The sequence below is a fragment of the Parasteatoda tepidariorum genome, chromosome 8 (assembly GCF_982258835.1).
Source record: "Parasteatoda tepidariorum strain Cologne lab strain chromosome 8, Ptep-v5.0, whole genome shotgun sequence".
In the NCBI taxonomy this organism is placed as follows: domain Eukaryota; kingdom Metazoa; phylum Arthropoda; class Arachnida; order Araneae; family Theridiidae; genus Parasteatoda; species Parasteatoda tepidariorum.
The window spans coordinates 900,455-924,253 of record NC_141762.1 but is presented as its reverse complement, the minus strand read 5'-3'; the positions used below and the strand labels follow the sequence as shown (position 1 = coordinate 924,253).

Below are 23,799 nucleotides of genomic sequence, written 5' to 3'. Positions count from 1 at the left end.
CAAGAAATCGTCTATAGATTTTTTTAAAAAACTATGTATATATTAATTAGTGAGATAATGAAATCAAAAAGGTTTCCAATTGGCTTAAATTCTAAATGCTTCGATCGTCCGTTCTATTCAAGGTTGAGAATTCTAAAAGCAGATTCTTCCCATTATTTAAACAACGGAAGAAATATCTTTACATGAACCAAAAAGAAGAACAATAAAATGTTCTCCATTTCCAAAAGAACTTTCTTCCGCAATTGGAAGAGAGAAGCCTTAACAGAATCATTAGTCTCTGAGAGATTAAAGCACTTGAGCGCAACTAATGAGGCCCTGTCTGCTATAGAAACTTTTGCTAATAAGGCAATCTTTTGGCAGCACATTGTTCTTAGCACAGATTGTTGCCTTAGCCTGATGGTATAAAATCTCAAATTTGTACCGTTTTAGGTTACAAGTTATCTCGGCGAATCCGCGGTAAGATGTAGAATGGATCACTGGAAATGGTGATTATACGAAATCGTAAAAGTTAGGGAGAGTATAAATTAAGAGAATGGCTTTTCTGAAAGTAAATATTAATCTAACGGAGGCTGGGTTATGACTGGGCTAGTATATAATCAAACTATTAAAAACTGAATGTTTGAGCGATTTGCATAAAGAATGTTCTCATGAGATTTGTATGAATAATGTTCTTATGTGATTTTCATGAAGAAACTCCATTCACTTTCAGAAAAATAAAGAATGTTATGATGTGAACATTCAAATTGCTTTTTTTCGCGATACAAAAACTTGAATGAAAAAATCTTTAAAATGTATAGGAATGTTTTAATGTTTGTACCACTTTAGGTAACAACCTATTTCAGTATCCGCGGTAAGATGTGAAATGGATTATACGAAATGGTGATTATATAAAACCGAAAAGTTACGGAGCGTATAAATTACGAGAATAGCTTTCCTGAAAGTAAATATTAATGTCACGGAGGATTGGCTATGACATATTACTTGATCAAACCTATTAAAAACTGAGTGTTCGACTGCGTTTGCATAAAGAATATTCTTATACGCTTTGTATAAAGAATTGCATAAAGAATGTTCTCATGTGATTTGTATAGAAAATTGCATAATGTTCTTATGCGATTTGCATAAAGAATATCCATTCACTTTCAAGAAAATAACGAATGTTATTAAGAGAACATTTTAATTGCTTTTTTTCACAATTCGAAAGATAGAGGGAGAAAATCTTTAAAAATATATAGGATAAGGAAGCTGTGTAATTATCTCAAATTCGCTTCATTTTAGGTTACAATTTATCTCGGAATCCACAGTAAGATGTAGAATGAATTATACGGAACGATGATTATACGGAATCATAAAAGGTAGGAAAGTACAAATTAAAAGACTAGCTTTTAGGAAAATAAATATTTATGAAATGGGCGATTGGTTATTACGTAAGAAACAACAAATCAAGTTCTAGTGAATTAGATGTAATTTTTAAACACTTACCAATAAGCTCAGCAGCTTCTTTTGGATTTGAAACATGGCAAGCAGCGAAAAACCCACTTTTTGGAGTAAAAAAAGCTGGAAAATCCTTTGAAGGGCCAAATGAAGCAACACAGACTCCTAAGGTTTCCTAAATATAAGAAAAAAATATTACAACTCAAAAAAAATATTCTGAACATGTTTTTCTCATCTCTATATGCCCTAGTTGGACACATTAAATTGCACATTCTATAGCTCTTTTAAGTTATAATTTTTAAACACCCCAAAAAGAAATAATCAAAATTCTTCAAAATGAAAAAAAAAAAAGAATCTAATTGTTGATTGGAGGAAATTAATTGAGATATTTAAAAAAAAAAAGATTCAGAGCTTCCCAAAATTAAAAAATTTATATATTTAATTATTATTAATACTTTTCTAAAAAATATTTTTTTTAAAAAAAGATACTACCGAGTTGTGATCCGGTTCCAAATATTCAAAAATCTAAACAGGGCAAATATTTGATATCGTGGCAACTACTAAGCCACGATGACTCACTGGTTAAGGTATTACATTTTCATTGTGAAGAATTGGGATTCGGTTCCCGGAACTGGCTTGAAGTCCACCAAACTTCAGATGGATGGGTACCAGCTGGCCTGAGAAGTAAGGATAGCCTTTGTTGACGCACATTGCCATAATTATGCTGTTGGTCACGAAATTGTAGAACATTAACCTCCATGAAGGACGCCTCTGGCAGACAACGGGCTGTTGCGGGGATTTATTATATTATATCTAATCATTAAATTCTTCCTTCTATTAATCCCCACCTCCCAAATTCTCAGCTGTAGTATTTAATGGTATTAAAAGAGAGAGAGTTTGGTACTCAGAGGTACCAAACTCGCATCTTCTACCCCACCATCTGGAGACGAAATATTAATTATGAATTCCAGTGTTTTATTGCAGATTCGGATTTTTCAGAAAAAATAGCCCTATTTGACCTTAGATGTATGCAGTTTGCTTCACAGAAGGTGCTGTAACAAAGAATAATTAAATAGGGTACGAACTATTTAAAATGGCGAATCTATAGAGACTCATCAGATTAAGAACAATTTTTTATTGATTTTTTTTCTGTTTAACTTAATAGGTTATCACAATAAAAACATAAAAATGGGTATGTTTGAGCTTTCATCAATTTTTAAAAAAAAAATAATTTGTTTTTTATTCTGTTTAACTTAATGGGTCTCGAAATAGCACTAACTTAAACAGCTTGTACCCTATTTAATTTTTGTCTGTCACAGTGACATATGTAGAGCAAACTGCATAAACCGAGAGGCCAAATAGGGGCAGAGAAATAACCGAGTTTATGGTTGCATTTAAGAAATATATAAATAGATGATATCTGTAAAAAAATATTTCTAATGTATTTTTTGTGGTAGTATAAAATAAAAATCTTTTTTCCAACATCAGCGGCGTTATCTTTTAAAAGAAATCATGACATATTTGATTATGTAATTTCTAATTAAAAATACCGTTTTGTCGATAAGGTAAAAAAAAAATTAGAATAAATTAAATTATGGATATAATCCTGATAATAAGATTATATTTGAGGTACCAAAATAAATAATGAGCTTAAGCCGACTTCACACTTAACAAAACTAAAGCAAACTGAAGCAAAAGAGAAGAAAAAATTCCTAACCTCAAAATAATTGGTTTAATTCCTTCACAAATAAATTTGCATACTTTAAATTTTTTCCACTTTCATTAGTATATTCATCACTAAAACTGGTTAGCTTTAAAAATAGTTAGCGCTTAAAAAAGCTTTTAAGAAAAAGTTCATTTGCAATATTAAGATAAAATTCGACAGCCTAGCAGCATAGTATTTTGTAGAGAAAACTGAAGAAAATACAATGATAAGATTCGATATAATGATAAAATTCGCAAAAGAAATCATCAAAAAGAAAAAAAAAAGAATCTAATTGTTGATTGGAGGAAATTAATTGAGATATTAAAAAAAGACCCAATATTAAATAATTTATATATTTAATTATTATTATTTTTCTAAAAAAAAAATTTTTTTTGAAAAGATATTACCCAATAGTTATCTGGTTCCAAACATTCAAAAATCTAAACAAAAGTGAAATTTTTACATTAAAGTGTAATTAAATATTGTTTCTAAGCAGGTGCTTAAAAACGCTATCCTGAACTGTTTGAAAACGTGACTTGTCATTCAATTGCACCAAGCCTTCGATACTTATACTGATTGATGTTACCAACAGAACGACTTACATGGCAAATAAAATATTCTAATTCCTGTAAGGAAGGACTGCTTCGAAAGACTACACGGAGGAATTCGAGTCTCAATGTCCTCCACGTTCCCATAACAAATCAATACCTCTGGGGGTACCGATCCAGGAGTTTCCTTGTCTTCTGGATTGGTTCAAAATTACAAGGCTACGGAGTTGAACATTAGTAGTATTAAACCCAAAAATTGGATCGACAGTTCAGTTGTCTTTCGAAGACATCGCATGCTATTTTCATAACTGCTGTGAGTTTGAAACAGGTTAAGTTAGTCTATCTTTAACCTTTGCTAATACCGAAAACAGCGCATAACGTCAAAAAGCCCAACACTTTTGTCATGTCCGAGCAGATCAAGATGATATAATTATAGCCTTGAATCACACTTTTACAATTGCTTTTATATTCAAAAGACATTTGAAAAACTCTTATTAAATAAAGCAGCAAAATAACCCTCACTGGACCAACATTCACGGTATCTTGGCTCAATAAGAATTCAAAGGGCTGTTATTAACTGTACCCTATATAGAATTGTCAGATTCTGACAACATCTAATAACTTTCTTCTTTATTATTTCTTCAATATTTTGTTACTTTTTACATCAAGTCAAAGTATGAATTTATAAACGGAAAATCTCTAGAGAAAGAGATTAAATTTTCTTCAACAATAAAAAAATAATCTTTATTTAAAGCAAAAGAGTGTGAAAAGGTATTTAAAATTGCAGTGATTTCAGAACAAATTGGAATTTTGAAAAAAGAATCATATTTAATTCACAAATGAAAGTGGCTCTTTCAGTCCCTTATATTTAAACTCCGTACTTGCATTTCAGCAGGCTACAGATCAACCCATCGTGGTATTTTTTTACTAAGAGTTTCACAATGGATGATTCTCGAACTAATTATCAAATGTTAAATTTTTCTTAATGTTAAAACTCCCTGTACTTTTTCATATATAATTCAGCAATTTCAAATTTCTAAGTCTTAAAAGTTTTTGTGCAGTAAAACAAAATGAAACGTTAGGGTAAACACCCCAATACAACAGCGGCCCCTACGATTTTTTTTTAAAGTCGCAATAATTAAAAAAAAATAAAATTAAAAAAATACTTGTTTATTCTTCATGTTCCCTCATAAATACAGGGTATCTGCTACATTTTAGATTTTCAAATTCATGAATTTTCATGACTTTCCATGACTAATTCCAAGAATTTTTCATGACTTAACGAAGTTACTATTTTCTCCAACAAAAACACAATAAATTTAAAAAAGCATTATAATGACATTCATTGAAATGATAGGTATAAACAAAACTGTTACACTCTGCATTTTCATGTTTATAGATTTTAAATTTAAAAAATAGAGTAAAGAAAGAGTTGAAGCAATAAAATAGCTGAAAAAATACAAAAGCAAATATTTTTTTCTGCCGAATTATTCTAAAGATACTTTTTTTGTTCATCCGAAAGAAAAGAAATACTCCTGATTTTTCTGTTCCCATTTCGGAATTAAAAAAAATTCGCCAATGACTGGCTTGCTTCAGCTAGAATGTTAAATTGATAAAATAAAAAAATAATTATAATAATTCTGAAATCACAGAAGCTTAAAAAAAAAATTTGCTCCAGAAAGGTTTTTCCTTCATTTTTTTGAAAGAGCACCATAATTTTTAAAGAGCCTGATAAAAACATTTTATATTGTAATAAAAGATGACTGTGAGTGGGGATTTTGTTACAGATTCAGATATTCGGAACACCAAAAAATTCCGTTTTAAAAATAAAATTTTTCAGCGAACTAAATCCATGACTTTCCATGATTTCTTTTAAAAAATAGTTAAAATCATGACAAATTTTGTTCAATAACAAAATTCATGACTTTCCAGGTGCGCAGATACCCAGTATATAACTTCAGCATTCCTCATTATAAAAAATAGAATTGTTTATATTTTCTAAGCATAACAAATTATTCATTAACAGTTTAGAGGAAACGCTTATTTACAACTGATATTTTCTCTCTGTATTGAAAAAAAAATAGTAAAGTCCAGAAACGCTTATTTACAACTAATATTTTCTCTCTGTATTGAAAAAAAAAATAGTAAAGTCCAGAGCTGATTTGCGTGTTTACCACAATGTTGCATTTTGTTAATAAAACTCAAAATTACTAATACGTGTAGAAAAATAAACAGGAGTACAATGGCATAAAATAAAAGGAAACATTTAATTATTCATTCGAAAATTATTAATTTTTCAACTTGTTTAAAAAAATACCCTACGGGTCGTTCTACAGGCCGCAGGAATACAACTACAGTGTTAAATATTTGCATACTAAAAGGGCCATATTTGTTTATAAATTCAACAGTCTCCTTTTTTTTTTCTTCAAAATTCCAATTTGTTTGAAAGTTATTGCAATTTTAAGTGTTAAATTACATTTTAACACTTAAAAGTTGATAACACTTGAAAGTTAATTTACAGTTTTTTTTAATAATTTTTTAATCATTATCATGGAGAAAAAATTTCTCTTATAATTTTTCTTTTATAAGCTTGCGCTTAATTTGATGTAAAAAATAATAACAAAAAAATGAAAAAATAAAAGAGAAGTTAGATGTTTCCAGAAACAAATCTTCATAACTATATTGAAATTTTTAAAAATTTAAAAACTGATTCCATTGCGAACTGTTATATGATAAAGGGTTATCATTATATATTGTTAACAAGTAAAATTGCTTTTCATTTATTACTGTTTCTTGTATTGCATATCCTGTAATCATAAGTTATTTTTTTCTCAAATGCATTTTATTATTTTTAAAATCCAATTATCCTTTGATTTCTTTACAAAAAAAATACTAATTAGATGTGCTTGCATAAAATTATAACAATTCTATATTTTCTAAGCAAACAGATCTTTTTTTTCCATCAACTTTTAAGAAAAAGTAACTTTAAAGAAGATCAAGAGAGAAAAAGTAATTATTTTTTTCCCGTTAAACTAATTAAAAGTAATTATTTTTTTTCCCGTTAATTCGTTACCCCCCCCCCCTGTGGAGGGGGGGGGGTAACGAATTTGTGCACGGACAGGAACAGTTTTTTCACAACTCGACCCACTTTCACTGAATAAAATGAGAAGATGGATGCACTGATTTTCCATGTTATTGATACCCCAAAATTTAGCCATCCTCAAAACACAACAGGTGGCAATCCAATCGTAATTTTCGTAAAAAATGGACATAAACCATTCCCCCCCCCTTCAATGGATGAGAAGCAACCACTCGATGAGGGAAGCGGACAGGAGATGGAACAGTGAGCTCATTTTATAACACAACATAAAACATAGATAATTAAAATACTGTATAACTGGAACAACTACCAATTACTAATAAAGTTCCGATAAACTCCTATATTTAAAATTTATTTTTAATTCAAAGCTTTTATTTTTTAACAATGATAGATTTCACAAAAACAAACTTAACTGCCCATACAAGAATATTGTTAATAGCTATAGTTGTGGATAAAAAAAATAGAAGACAACCAATAAAATTAAACAGTTTTCAAGATTAGTTTTATTTATTGTTGAATATTTTTAACAAGTTACAACAAATGTTGGAATCTCTGAAGAAAACATCTCTTTAATTCCTATTTTGATATGCTTTATTGGAATTTGTATTAAAAAGAGCCAACAGAAATTACATTATTAAATGATTATATACAATTGCAGGAAATCAGGCAATATAGTGATTTGTGTCAAATTTTTACAGCAAACAGCTCCTTAGTATTGCTTACAAATAGATACCATATAAGTTTTTGAATATCCACTATATAACAACACAATATACAGACACATTTTATTGCCTGAATGAAAATTGTAGGGTATTTTTGGCATATAATGGTCTGCTGAACAATTTGAAAATATGAATCATCATTGAACTGTTCCAACCCTCATGGGTCTGTCTAAGTTTTTATGAGAGGTACCAATTTTGCGAAAATTTAAACATAATTTGGGAAAATTAAAAATTATATTAAAAAAATCAACACAATATGGTAAAGAAAGAAGATATTTTCAAAAATAGTCACCATAAATAAAAATTATTTATGACTGGTAAATGTTAATATATTTTTCCCCATACATTCAAAAATAATTTAGCTATTGTAAAATTTTGAGCATAAAATTGTATCCAAATTTAAAAAACCATAAAAATCATTGTGCATTGTTACATTTCAACTGGAATGTTTTTAAAAAAAAAAAAACATGCATTTAACAGTACTTGCACTTAAAATTATTTTCATTATGAGAACATATCTCACTGGGTCATATAGAAAAAAGTTTCACAGAGAAAAAATTTTTCATAAAATAATATAAGTCTGTGAGAATAAATTTAGAACAGTGTTCGAATGTTTAGAATAATGTTCGAATTTCAACTTGTCATTTAATTTTTAAAAAAACTGCAAAAAAAATCTTGCTATAAAATGGCATAAGCGACCAGTTAGGCTTACCACACCACAATATCTGACCAATCACATGCTACCTATTCATGCATACGGAATTAAACCACGATGTATTGTTTCTTACGGGGATTTAAAAAAAAAAATTTTTTAAAGGCGGGCAGGAAAATCTTTAAACTTGCTTTTTTAAAAGCATTTTTCCTAAAGTTGAATTTGTGAAGGCACCGCTTTATGGTAGTAAATTTATCCTGGACAGACCCCTGCTCTTCAGTAGAAAATAAAAAAACTTAATAATATAAATTTTCTTTAACTACGATCTATTTGTGTTACAGATCTTATAACATGAAATACTCAGAGTTTGTTATTTATTATTGCTATTTAAGAAAAATCTTAAATAATTTAAGATTTATTTGTTGAATCTCAAGAAATGTCTCATATTATGAAAAATCAAACACAAAGATTATGCAGTTTAATTATAGATATTAATAAAATATATATATATATATATATATATATAGCACAAAACCAAACTAAAAACGGAAGCAAAAAGAAAACGGAATAACTTATTAATTATTTTCGTTTTTCTCTTTGTTTTTTTGTGCTATGTTATAGTGATCATATTTAAAGCAGCTTTAGCGCTTGATATTATCTACTATTACCTTACTTCCGTTTTCTTTTTGCTTCCGTTTTTAGTTTGGTTTTGTGCTATGTTATAGTGATCATATTTAAAGCAGCTTTAGCGCTTAATATTATCTACTATTAGCTTACTTTCGTTTTCTTTTTGTTTCCGTTTTTGTTCGTCTTCTAATTTCGTGTGTTTAGGGCATTGCTCTTTGAGCTTAATTTTCGGACTTCAGCAGCAATAATAATTTGACTCCTGCTAAAAATCAATTCAAAATAAGTAAATCCTGTTTTCTTTTCCTTTTTTTTTAATAGTTGTTTTAATTTTCAAACTTTTTAATTACAAGCTTTAAATTATCCTGTATTATATTATTACCTTGCGCGCATCCATTTTCGGGCCCACCCAAGGTAACTAACAAATTAGACGCGCTTCAGTTTTGCAGTAAGAACGTGCCATAAGATATCACTTTATTTATACTTCTGTTTTCATATATTGTAATCTGGCAATCTTATTGCGAAAATATTATAAATCATTCTTGAAAGATTCCGGTACGCGTGAGTTCATTTGATTCGCTCCTCACTGTGTGGATTTCTTTTCGTGTACTGATCTCTAGTCTCTTTGCATTTTGTTTTCAGTTTTTTGCTTGATATATTTCTTTGTTTTTCCGTGCATGTTTTTTACTTGGTGTGTTCCAATTTCGTTTGGGATTTTGTGAGTGCTCCTCACACTGTTGTATTGATATATTTTGCTTTGGCTATATTATTACAATATTAGAAAGCGCTCATTTTGCGGATGTGGTCGTGTGAGCTGATGAGGAGATTGTGTCTTTTCTTGGTTTTGTTTTCCAAATTTTAATTAATTTTTTTTTTTTTTTTTTTTTTTTTAGGGTATTAAAGGTTATGATCTTTTAAATTCTTTTAAAATATTGTTGCTGATGATTTTTTTCTCTTGTCATTATTTTGTGTTTTTTCCCATGTTTTCTCAATTTTTTAGCTTATATTATGAGTTCTATATACTTGCAGCTTATGCGCAGTTAATAAAACTTATTAATTATTTTCGTTTTTCTCTTTGTTTTTTTGTGCTATATATATATATATATATACATTTCGGGCCCATCCTTGGTAACTAACAAATCAAAACTCAGAATAACAAATCACTTCAGCAGTGCAGTAAGAACGACACTTTAGAACCCTTTTGTTACACTCAATTTGCGCTTTTGTTTTCATCTTTTGTTATCATATTTTGTAATCTGGCAATCTTTCTGCGAAAACATTTTTAAATCATTCTTGAAAAATAACTGTCCATGTAAGTTGTTATGATTTTGCTACTCGCTTTATAGTCCCCCCTTTTTAATGTTTTTTATTTTTATTTTATTTTTCTTTTTCTTTTATTTTATTATCTGTTTTTACATGTTATATTTACTTTTTATGATCTATTTTTATGTAGTTATTTTTTAAAAAAAATTTTTTGAGTGCTCCTCACACTATTGTATTAATATATTTTGCTTTGGCTTTATTGATACAATATCAGAAAGCACTCTGTTTTGCGGATATAATCGTGTGGGCTGAAGAAAAGATTATATCTTTTTTTTCCGGCTTTTTTTCCGGTTTTTTAATTAACATTTCACTTTTTCTTTCTTTTTTTTTTTTTTTTTCTTTCTTTTTTTTTTTTTTTAATAAAATATTGTTTGTTGTTTTTTTTTTACTTATTATTTCCCACCCCCTTTTTTTCATATTTCTATAATTTTTCTTTGTTTTATTCTTCATTTTGAACTTATATATATATATATATATATATAAATATTAATAAAATACATCTATTAATAAAATATCTATATTATTAAAATATATTATTTTTTTATTATAATTATAATAAAAAAACAAACATAGAAACTATTAATGAGACAAAAACACAGATTTTATGTTGCAACTTATTAAAATTAATTTTAAAAGTATTAATTTACTGCATTCAACAACTCAATGCAAAGTGTATAAACTATTAAAATGAGGAGCATACATAGAAATTATTTATGCCCCAAAAATATGGGTTTTATGGGGCGAATTTATATCACTAATTTATAAAGGTTTTTGTCCACCATAATATTAAAAGCTCTGATATATATATATATATATATATATATATATATATATATATATATATATATATTTTTTTTTTTTTTTTTAAAAAGGATTATTACAACTTTTAAAAAGGAAAAAGAAAAAAGCTTGAAGTTTTAATGATGGAAAATGTTGAAAGTTAAGGTAAAATCTATGGAATCATTTAAACACACACAGAAAATACTAGAGTTCAAAAATTATAGGTTTTGCTAATCAAATTTCTTAAATTGTTCTAATTTCTGCATTGCATAGTTAAGGTATTTTTCCCCATTAAAAAAGAACTATCGTTGGCTGCAATTTTAAAAAGGAAAAAAAACACAGATCCACTGACAAGTGAATGAGATTATTTTACAGCTGGAAACTAAACGAGAAATAATTGTATCCTAAATATAGTACAGTAACTTAAATATAACATTTTTTTAAAGTATAACTTTCAAAGATGAATTTTTAAAATGTAACATTAAAAATTTAGTTTTGATTGAAAAACTAAGGTCAAGCGTAAGATTAAAATTTCAGTGACTTTGGTTTGATAAATAAACATATATTTGTGAAATTTACAATTTGATTGAAGAACATATAGCACCAGTATTAGAAAGGACTCTTTAACGAAAATATTCATGTTCTAAAAATAAAACAAAGGTTTTTAAGCGCATGCAAATGTGTGAAAATATTTCAAAACTATCCGCTTTAATATTAAATTTAAAACATGCTTTCATTTAAAAAGAAAACTTGATTTTTACTGTCTTATTTGAAAAAAAGGTTTTAACACAAATACAAGCAACACAAATGGAGCATCATTTTAAAGATAAGTAATAGTAAAAATTATTCATGTTCAAAAGCATAGATTTAACTAAGTTAGTTTGAGAAATAAATTTCTGAAGTGCTCATCTTAACAATAAAATTTATTTCCAGTTAAAATTGAGATTTGTTATGCTTAACAACACTAAATTTTTACAGCTTAGTAAACTGAATAATCAAAAACAGAAATTGTCAAAAGATTTAGCAAAATACGTCATATTTGTATTACATATTTTACCATAAACGATTGTTAAATTATTAACTATGTTTAATGTTCAATTAAAATTATTATTAAAGAAGAGAAGAAAAATGACAAGAAATTATTTTTAAACAAAAAAGTACAAAACTTTTTAGACTAAATAATGAAAAGAGATAATGAATTGTTAAACACAACAGGATTAAAAAAAAAAAAAAAAAAGAAGCATGCTTCTATAAAAACAGCAAAATTGAGTAGAAGATATTGAGAAGATAGAAAAGGGGAAGATATTGCTAAATATTAGTTACAATAATAAAAGATTAAGTTTTTTCCTGTTAATTTATAGTAATTAGGTAAATAAAGATTTAACAATCAATGTAAGTGTATATTAAGAGCAAATTAACATGTTAAGAACAAATCAACATATTAAGAACAAATCAACATATTAAGAACAAATCAACATATTAATAACATGTGAATAAAATATAATAAAATACATATCTACATAACAATAAACTATCAGTTAAACTAATACTGTCATTTAGAAAGACTGTATATTCCAGAAAGATAGAAACAGAGTAAAACTTCGATAAAATAAAATTCAACCATTCATTTCAAATCAATCTTCTAATTTCTTTAAATTGATTGTGAAATAATGAGATGCAAGGGCTTCTTCAGTCTGTAAATCTGTAAATAAAAAAAACAATCAGAAAGTAATTGAATTTAATCATTAAGAACTACTAAGCAAAAAGTATACTAAAATAAATGTATAAATGAAAATGCAGAATATGTAAATTAAGTTGAAATAATAATATTATATATATTCTAAAAATTGTCAAATGCAAATTTTATTTGAATACAAGGTAAAGAAGCACTACATAAAAAAAATTACACAATTGCATAAACTTTACAACCAATAATGAATATTTAATAATATATTTAATCATAAAAAAAAACATTCTATAAAATATATTTAAATAATGAAAAAATATAGAACTTTATTTAAAAATAAAAAACTTTTAATAAAATTCGAAAATTTAACAAATATTAAAAATATATTTTTGAAGAAAAACACTTTTTTTTGAAGTTTTTGTACTTAATTTCTGATGAAAATAAAATGTGCTTTGGGCTTATTAGAGTTGTATTTGAGTTGCAGATTTTATATCTACCATTCTTCGTCAAATTCAAAAGGTAAATAACAAAACTAAAGTTATTTATAAAAAAACGTAATTTATTCAAGTACATTAGTCTGTAGTAGAAGCACCCTCAAATTCATTAGCCTTTTTCATTCATTAGATTGCTTTTTATTTAGTTTTACAGAAGTTATTGGTTAAACAAGGAGTTAAAGGCCATCACCTAAATTTTAAAACTCTTTGATTTCAAGTAGATAGCAGTCAACATTTGCAAACTACAGTTAGAATTAAGACTAAAAAGTTAAAAACACAAATTATTTTAAATGCAGGCTTATTTATTTTTTATAGTGTAAATAACATAGCTGAGGGCTTTATTACACTTTTAGTAAATTTATAATTACATTTTCCAAAATAAAATTTTTATTTTAAATCTTTTAAAATAAATTATTTAAAGACAATATGATTATTAAATATGACTCAATAACATTTAAGATATAACATAGTAGAAGATACAAATAACATAAAGTAAATAACAAAAGTTGAAAATAAAATGCCTAAAAATAAAGTGAAAAAGAAACGTATAAAGAATAGCAATAGGACAAAAATATTTTTTAAATTAATAAGATTTTTTTACTGCACGCTTTTCCTCATAAAACAGTAAACAATTAGAATAACAAACCAACAAAAATAAGTAAAGTGTGACAGATTCAGATAGCTCTTGCTGTTAACGCCCAATTTACATTGTCCAAGTCAAATTACTATGTGAAAAGTCAAATTACTAGAATGTTGAAAAGCTTGAGGAGAGGGGGAGAACAAAAGTAGGAAGAAACAATTGGATGGGACTTTCAGTGGATTTTTATTTTCAAACATATAAACTAAGAGGGAAGTTTAAAGTTGCATACAAAGATAGCATGTCTTATTTTTTATTTTTCTGTCTGCTTATATATGTTTGCTTAGAATTTTGGATAAATGTTTAAAGAAATACTCGTATACTACACAGATGGGCTTATATTCAAAAATAGCAGGCATAATTTCTCATTACAGTCGAATCCCGTTTTTGCGAAATTCGAAATAGCGAAAATTTCAAAGTAACGAATATTTTCCGAATCCCCAAATGTATTTCCATGTAAACAATGTATAAAAAATACCAATATTACGAAATCAATTATCCGGTTTAGCGAAGGCGAAAATGAACACCAGGTCTTATTTTCTTTGATGAACAAGACACATTTCTTCAAAAATGTTCTCAGAAATGAAATGTTTTATCACCCTTAAAATACTAATAAGTTTCAAATGTGAAAAACCTGTCAAAAAAAGAAGAATCACTGGAAAGAGACCACCCTGAGTTGACCCTTGCATTGATTCATTCATGTTTTAAGAAGTCAAAATACACATGCTTTTAAAAGAGAGAATTCTATTCAATAGAAAGGGCTTGTGAAGAATGATAGATTAAAAGTGACCACCCTTAGCAGAACAATTCCTTCCTTGAATTACAACAGGGGGGGAGAGGGGGAGAGAGCTGTTCTAAGAACTCAAGGTGTAAAAAGGGTGTAAACAAGTTTCAGAAAATTACCAGAGTGGTGTGCAACTTCAATAGGAGAAGGTTAGTTAAATCAGTTTGTCTGCTTTCAACGTTTGCAAGCATTTTGTTTTCCTTCTTAAGCATAATGAGTGGTCAAAAGCGTAAACAATTTTCCATTAAGGAAAAGCTGGAAATTATTTCAGAAGTTGATCATGGGATAAAAAAAGCTGACGTTGCGACAAAGTATGGACTATCCCCATCTACTCTATCTACTTTTTTAAAAAATCGAACGAAGTTGGAACAAGCAAGTGCAATCAGCATTGATCGGATCACATAGAAAAAAGATACGACTTTCAAATTTTCAAGATGTAGATGCAGATGTTTTTGCATGGTTCCAGGATATTCGCTCCCGAAACATTCCAATTTCCGGGCCCCTCATTCGTGAAAAGGCTTTAGAATTTGCAAGAACTTTTGGAAACGAAAATTTTCAAGCAAGTGTTGGTTGGTTGAATCGATTCAAGGAACGTTATGGTATTGTTGCAAAGCAAATTTGGGGTGAAGCTAACTCTGTTGATTTAAAAGCTGTGAATGACTGGAAATCAGAAAAAATATCGGATGCAATTAGGTCTTATGATCCTTCTGATGTTTTGAACGCAGACGAAGCGGGAATTTTTTTCCAGTTGTTACCAAACAAAACCTTGGCGTTTAAAAAGGATAAATGCATTGGAGGCAGAAATTCAAAACTGCGTTTAACTGCTTTGTTTTGCTGCAATATGTCAGGCACTGAAAAGAGAAAAGTTATGGTTATCGGCAAATCTGCCAAACCTAGGTGCCTAAAAAATGTAAATTCACTACCTTGTGATTATAGATCTAGTCGTGGATGACGACTGGAATATTTAATGAGTGGTTGGTTAAGTTTGATGAAGATATGAAACGTAAGAAAAGAAAAATTCTGCTTCTTATTGATAATTGTTCTCCCCACAATGAGCCACCAAAATTGGAATGTATTCACATCGAATACTTTCCTCCTAATTGTACGTCAATTTTACAACCTCTTGACCAGTGTATAATTAAAGTGGTAAAGGGAAAGTATCGAACACAACTTCTGAGGCGTATGCTTGTGCAAATCGGAAACAAAGAAGCAATTACGAAACCAGATGTAAAGCAAGCAATGGATATGATTGCTGGAGCATGGAAAGACATTAGCCAAAAAGTCATCTGTAATGGATGGAAGAAAGCAAATTTAATTTCGGCAATTGAGAATGAAACAGTCGATGAAATTAATGATGTTATCATCGATTTGCAGCCTTTATGGGAACATGTGACAAAAGAAACATCAGTGCCAAACGAAGTCAGTCTTGACGATTTTCTGACTGCAGATGATGATGCTAGAACATGCGAAGCATTGACAGACAATGATATTGTACATATGATTCAAGAAAACAAACAAAAATCACTTTCAGACAGCAGCGATGATGAAGAATGTCCAGAAGAAAACAATGTACCTACAGCTTCACAAGCCTTGGCCAATTTGGAAGTTGTAAAGAGATTTTTATTGGCACAAAAAAACTTTTCAGATACTTTGTTTGAACATGTACATAATTTGGAAAATTTTTTAATTTCTACTGGTTCTAAATCATTTGTTCAGAAAAAAATTACTGATTATGTATCTGCCTAATTAGTAAGTGTTAATAAATTCATTGTTTACATTAGTTTTGTGCGCTCTTTTAATATTACATTGATATTTTCCCAAATCTAGATTAAAATTATAATATCAAAACTGTAAATTGATTTTGCTTACGAATAGTAATCCCAATGTAACGAAATAATATTTGTTAATGTTGAAAATTCGTAATACCGGTATAACGAATTTTCATTATTGCGTAGAAATAGCTTCGGTCCCATGGAATTCGCTAAAACGGGACCTGACTGTATTTAGAATTTTACATCATTTTAATTAAATTATTTAGAAATAACATGAAAAAAAAGTATTAGCAATAGTTTTACAGAAAAAAAAATTTTTTTTTATTATCTTTAAGCAACAAATTTTTAAAGTAAAAGTAGATAAGACAAAATAAATAAAAAAGCTATAAAATGATTAGTTTCAGAAATTATGTCAGTTCGGAAAAACACAGAACTAGAGTAAAAAAGTGAATCTTAACGGTAAAAAGGTGTACAGAAAAAATTTCATTTCACACAGAAACAAAGCAAACAAAATAAAAATCTAAATTAAAAGAAATTGACTTGGAAAACAAATAAATAAAATTTAAATGGAACTTACTTAATTAACTACTGGAATAAAACTTCCGAAAGAAATAAAAACTTCCGTCTTCTCTGTCTTATTATCAGTGCCAACTTAGATCAGGTTACCTAAAATTTTAAGAAATGAAATGTCTAATCAATATTATAGAAGGAACAGAAATTAAAATTTTATTTCTAAAAAATTTTTAAATTATGAGTTATTTATTTACCTGCAAAAGGATCTTCCTTAGCCTTGAATTCACTGCAATTTGTGCAGCTGATGATAACAAAAGCTGGTACATCATCTATTTTCTGGTTGCTTTAGTGGGTAGAGTATAGAATGGCAATTTTCAAAAATAAAAATATAAATAAACACGATTAACAAAAAAATACTTATAAGGACCTTAGAAAAAAATATCATGACATTTATTTTTGTCAGACAATTAAGTATGAAAGGTTTTCATGATTCCTCAAACATGTAGTGTAAATTTAGTTTGGTTTTGCATTAAAAATGCTTGTCATTAAATAAAAATTATAATACGACACAAATGTTTTTACATTAGACGGCTAACTATGCATATTTTTTCCCCGATTCTCTTTTCATGTAGTGTGATTTCAAATTGGTTTTTCTTAAAAAATGCTCTTTTGTCTTAATCATTGATTTGGTAGTTCTCGAGAAAAAAAAATTGCAAAATAACTAAGTTAAACATCCAAAATATACAGACTGGTTATAAAATAGATATAGAATTTTAAAAATAATGCCTAAAAGCTATTAAATCAGATTAAATTCAGTCGTGTATCAGAGACAGACAAAATATAGTACAGATTACGAAAAACCAATTTATGAAAATTAAAAAAATTATATAAATAAGCATGATGTACGGTTTTTAAAATAAAGTTTGCTGTGATTAGGGAAAATTGTCAAGACATTTGTTTTTACGTAACGATGAAACAATGAAACATTTTCATGATTCCATTCTCATATTTGTATGAATACATATTGATTTAAATTTTTTTTCCAAAAAAAAAACATCTGTATTTTAAGTTTGTATGTCACAATGCTTGACCCTTACACGGGGTCTCAAACTTACAAGATAAGGCAGATAAACATACTACATATACAGAATGATTAGAAAAATTCAGAAGTTATTCTACATTCTAATCTTATTTTAAGTTTATTGACATTAATTTGATTACTATAGACCATTACTATATACAAAATTAACTTCAATTTATTATCTGAACATGAAAGAATATAGGAAAATTACTCCAAAGGTTCTAAATTTCCTTTGAAATAATAATAATATCCAAACAGAGTTGTTCACTACGTTCTTACTGAATGTAGTGATTAAAAAATAAGATTAAAATAAGAAATGATTATAGCTTTGTAGAATTTGAAACTAATGCATTATTTCATTAATAATGAGAAGAAAATGTTTATGAAACTTGTCTTATTTGTTTTACATATTACAATGTATATAATACAAAAAAATTAACTCCCATTTAATTTCAGAAATTCTGTGACTTTCCTACACATTTGAGAATTTCAACTTAATTCCTGACCATATTATTTTATCTATATACAGCAAGTTTTTAGTAAAAAAAAAAAATTAATAAATAAATAAAATATTTCTTTTTATTTGATAAGTTAAAAATAGAATTTTGTGAGAAACCAAATATCACTAAGTGAAAATATCAAATAAAAGTTCTGCTGAAAAAAAAAAAGGAATTTTTGAAAAGAATAATTATAATAGATGCCAGAGTTTTTTCAAATTGTGTCGCAATAACATTTCTCAAGCCAACAATTCTAAGATTAGTGATTTTTCGGGTATTTGAAAGAAAAGAATGCAATTGTTCCTAATTTTCAAAATATCCCAACGAGATTTTATACAAGATTTTATACAGACCTATGAAAATTGAAAACATTCTCAAACACAATAAATATTCTTGTTTATATTGCAACACAGTTCTGTTACTATAAAAAAGCAAAAAGAAAAATTTTTTTGTTAAAAAAAAAAAAAAAAAGAATATAGAGAAGAAAAAAACAGTGATACATTCAAATATTTCCCATAATTTTTGAAATATATAAGATTGAAACAAACAAATCTCTACTAACTAAATATTCCAAAGTACGGCCAATATCGAGAATTGATTTCACACCAGCAGAAACAACAGTCAAAGGAGTTCGGGCAAGTTCATAAAGATCTGCACTGACATCCATAGCTGCATAAAATTAAATAAACGATAAATAAAATTATTTTGTTATTAAACTAATGTTTTGCTATTAATACTTTTATAATTATAATTTTTATAAGTCATTAATATTTAAGAAGCAACATTATAGCTCAGCGCATATAGTTAGATCAACTACAGATATTTTTATCACTGCATAGTCATAAAAACCGAATAGTAATATCTGAATGAATGACAAAAACCAAATAATAAAAATAAAAGGTAATCATAAAATAACACAATTGAAGCATTATTGCTAATGAAACAACTTGATACAACTTTCCTAATTAACACAGATTTTATTTTTCAAGTATATTTTTCTAAGTGATGATTGTAGAATACGAAAATAAATTATTAGAACATTTTTTTAATGTTTTCCAAAACAACTGAAAACTATCATTTTATACTAAGTTAATACTAGAGTCAAATTAGTTAAATTATGCTAAACTTTCACTTCATGCTTACAAACCCTCTAGGCGCAGTTCATTTCACGATCCCAACTTTTTCTTGAATAAACTTTATTCACAAATTGTCAGACCTGTTCATTTAGAGAATGTTGGTAAGATTTATGAACTATGGTTACCGTTGATTTATTTAATGTGAGAATGAATTTGCTTGGTTAGTAAAAATTTTTATATTTCTATTTAATAAGAAATTTCATAAAGGTTATGTGACAAACATTAATGCTTTGAATATTAAAATCATAGAATTTAATATATTCATAAACATAAAAGTAAAGATATAATTAGAATAAAATAGTTAAAAACTTTTGAAATCTAAACGGGTACTAAAAATAGTTTTAAGGAAAAATAGTTTAAAGAATAGATAAAAGCTTTTAAACCTCTTTAGGAGCAGTTTTTTTTCTAATAAAAAGATAAATTATTACTTTAATAGATCATATAAGGTAAAAATAACAATATTCTGCCCATTAGACTAAACAATTAGGCTAAAATATTAATATTAACACAACCAGTGAGACATGTGTTCATATAAAATTCAGACTTTTTTAAAGATTAGGATTTTTTTGGAAATATCTGTGGGACATATATGTTCCGATGGGGCCAAAAGGGTTAAGATAAAAATCATATAAATCTAGAATTTCGTTTTTTTAAATATTAAAAACAGTTTAAATTGCATAATATTTTGATAGAGAAAAATGGAGTGCATAAATTGCTTTCAGTTATTAGGTAAAAACTTTCATAATCTGAAAGAGAGTGAAAACATAGTTTTGCACATTAATTATTTGTAGCTTATTATATTTTCTTTCTAAAATTTCACTTAAGGAATAGATTCAACCTTTTAGAATTAAATAATTATATATATATATATATATATATATATATATATATATATATATATATATATATATATATATATATATATATATATATATACACACACACACAAATGTTTTTTTCTGATAAACATTGAAAACTTGCTTTTAAAACATAACAGATAGATAGATAGAATAGAAAAGTCTTAATACCTAATTTGCATTAAAACTTTTGCGTATGCACTTATTAACAGTTGCGGAAAGAATTTTAATAACAAAATATTTTCTTTTCAAAAAATTAAGCAGATCAAAATTTTTGCAATAAAAAAGTGTCAGAAAGAAAACTGCTTAATACAAAAGCTATTTTAAAATTATTGCAGTAAGTAATTCAAAGTATAGCAATAAATATCGATAACTGTGCAAAAGATTAGATGTACTAGATTAGTGACAAACCTTCACAATCTATATTAGTGTAAATACTGAAAAGAGTTTTATGCATAACTGTTTGTAACAAAACATTTTCTTTCTTTAAAGTTAAGAGAATGTATCAAAATGTTTCTCAACTCAAAAGTTGCAAAATGCTACACTGGTATTCCAAAATTAAAATTATTGTGGTAATGACTAAAAGTATAGTAATAAATATTCATGAAATGATGTAAATATTTTATAACAAACTTAAGTAATGACATACTAGTCATTACTAAAGAGTATTGTACATATAACTGTTTAAAACTAAACATTTTCTTCTTTAAAATCTAAAGAGTGGCTAATTTTTTTTTCAAAAGTTGAATTTCATTTATAAAAAAAAAAGACAAATTCAAAATTTTCAAAATGCTGAGCTAAATAATAAAATAATAATTCTGAAAGTATGGATATAATTACTAAAAACATAGTAATAACTTTTAATGGTGGACTTTAAAGCTTTTAAAGTAAAAATTAAAGCTATAATGGACTAGAAAAGAACTGTAATAAAACTTCTAAAATAAGCAAAGACATAAGTAGTAAATACACATAAGGGCGACCTTTGTGCTGAAATACAAAGTAAGATAAACCAGCGTTAAAGAGCAGGAAAAAAAATTGTGCTCTTTAACATAAGTAATGTTGCAAGGAAATTTAAGTTTAGAAAAAGTAATCTAAGTTATTAGTAAAAACTTGCCATTTGAAAAATTTATTTAAATAATAAAACTAAATATTTTCAATTTAAAACAAGCAAAACAGATTGATGAAATAATAATGGTAAACTTTATTTGTATAATATAAAGCCATATTTATAAATACTTATTTGTACAAAAGTAGCATTTAGTTATATTAGACCAATATAAACCTTAACAAAGCTTATAAATGCAAAAATAGTAATTTACCAGAGAAGTAAACAAATGCCTCAAAGAAAATAATGGTAAAAGCTTGTCCTTTCTTAAAATAAAATAATTAAAAAAAACTTCATATTTAAAAATATTAATACAAAATTAGATTTTAAAAAATTATCATCATAATTATTAAAAACAAGGTTGTAGATTCATAACTGATAGAGATGCAAGTAACACTTCATTTTATTAAGCTAATGACAAATTAGTAAACATTTACATATGCATAAACAGTAGAAATAAGAAGTTTTCCTAAAACTGTTAGTTACAGAAAAACATTTACATTTCTAAAAATTAATTAATAGAACTTCAAGAAAATTTGAACCTAAATTTAAGTACCAAAAGTAAACCCATATATTTAACTTAAGCTGCAATGACACAGAGCACTAAAAGCTGTCATTGTGAAGGTTGAGGGTTTAATACCCTGTGTTGGCTTGATACAGATTATTAAAAGGTATAAAGCAAAAAAAGTTGGTGAGCAATGATGACCACATTGAATACATGTTGTTGATTAAAAATTGCAAAATCTTGTTTTCTGTGACACATTGGTCAACAATAGAAGAAAGCTTTACTTTTTATAATTTTAAATTATACAGTATAACTGTAGCAATGCAAAGAAAAATACAACAACTACAAATGTTGCAATGCAAAGGGGAAATTTTATTGTTGTTATTATTATTTTATTGTTCAAGTATTATTGTTAATTATAGTTCAAGTATTTCTGTTATTATAATTAATATTTTCAAAAATCAATAAGAAAAATTTTTTAGTAATAAAACAAAAAAGCAGTAAAAAAAATTATTGGCTGATAAATTAGAGCAATTTTTACAATTAAACAGGAAAATTGAGGAGTTGTTTGTTAGAGTAAATGTAAATATTTAAATTTTTTGAAATTCGAATGACTTTTAAGCCTTAAATACATGGTAAAAATAGAATATATATGTATTTATTTAAGAATATGGTATACAAAGAATATAATGTCGAGAAGACAACAACTTACTATTTTCGCCCTCCCGATGAACACCTCCTATCCCACCTGTAGCAAAGATAGGTACACCAGCTTTATGAGCCAATATCATAGTTGCTGAAACAGTTGTTCCACCACTCATTTTCTAAACAACATAAGTTAATCATTATTACAGTTTACCATAAAGTTGAATAAAATATTAACAATTTAATAATAATTTTTTTTTCACTTATAATTAAATAGGGCACTTTAGTAACGTGAGTAAGGATCCTCCAAAATTACACCAGTTTTAATGTGAAACATCACCAAAACAGTTAGTTATAATTTTTTAATTAAATTTCCAAATTTATGACAAAAAAAAATAAATGTAAATATAAATAAGTAAACATATTAATAGTCATCACCTGAATAAAAGCTTCACTCACTTCAAAAATACATAACTAGTAGATGAAAGTCGACATGTTTCAAGCGCTTATAAAAAAAAAAGGCGTACCAGGCGTAAAAGTGGAGAAACAAAGGTGATTGGAAATGAAGCATAAAATTGCCAAAGAAAAATTTAAAAAAAAGGTGAGGAAAAAACCAAGAAAAACCACAGTAGCCAAGAAAGAAAAAGGATAAAAAAAATAGAACAAGAAAAACCACAGTGTTACTTTTGATTGAAGGTCCCACTACGAACTTCCAAAATGAATCATTGAAAGGTATCACTTACCTTGCTATGTTCTATATGTATAAGCAGTACGACCAACCTTTTCTATATATAGGTCCGGGGTTGGCGTCAATATACCTAATGATAAATATCTAATGACGACAGCCAATTTGAATAACAATAGAACATTTTATTGTTCTAATTAACAAATCATGACGATGAAAATGAAATATGAATGAAATGTCTACAAGTTCAGTGATGATGAGAAAGTTCGACTTCCTCGCCTGAGTACATATACATATCTGCCTCAGCGTAGGGAGTTACGGTTACAGTTCGACAGCATAAGGAGTTACGGTTGCAGTTCGTAACACACAGTGTCTGAGAAAGACAAATCAGGGTTAAATACATTTCCACACACTATAGATAGGGGGTGAGAAACTAATGTTGTTAACAAGGGAATCAACATTCATATGAATAAAACAAAATTCCAGAGCATCAGGATGAGCTGATGCGACTGG

At 27.3% G+C, this 23,799-nt stretch overlaps 1 protein-coding gene across 1 annotated transcript in view; it reads right to left on the bottom strand.

Moving 5' to 3' along the window:
* Positions 1 to 23,799, bottom strand: part of LOC107440814 (uncharacterized) — a 688,492-nt gene that overhangs the window by 658,182 nt on the left and 6,511 nt on the right. The window contains exons 6-8 of the mRNA XM_016053866.5: positions 22,669 to 22,780; positions 18,916 to 19,022; positions 1,483 to 1,609 (exon numbers count right to left, since the gene is read on the bottom strand). Coding sequence (XP_015909352.3) covers positions 1,483 to 1,609; positions 18,916 to 19,022; positions 22,669 to 22,780 — 346 coding nt within the window. The remainder of the gene's footprint in view (positions 1 to 1,482; positions 1,610 to 18,915; positions 19,023 to 22,668; positions 22,781 to 23,799) is intronic.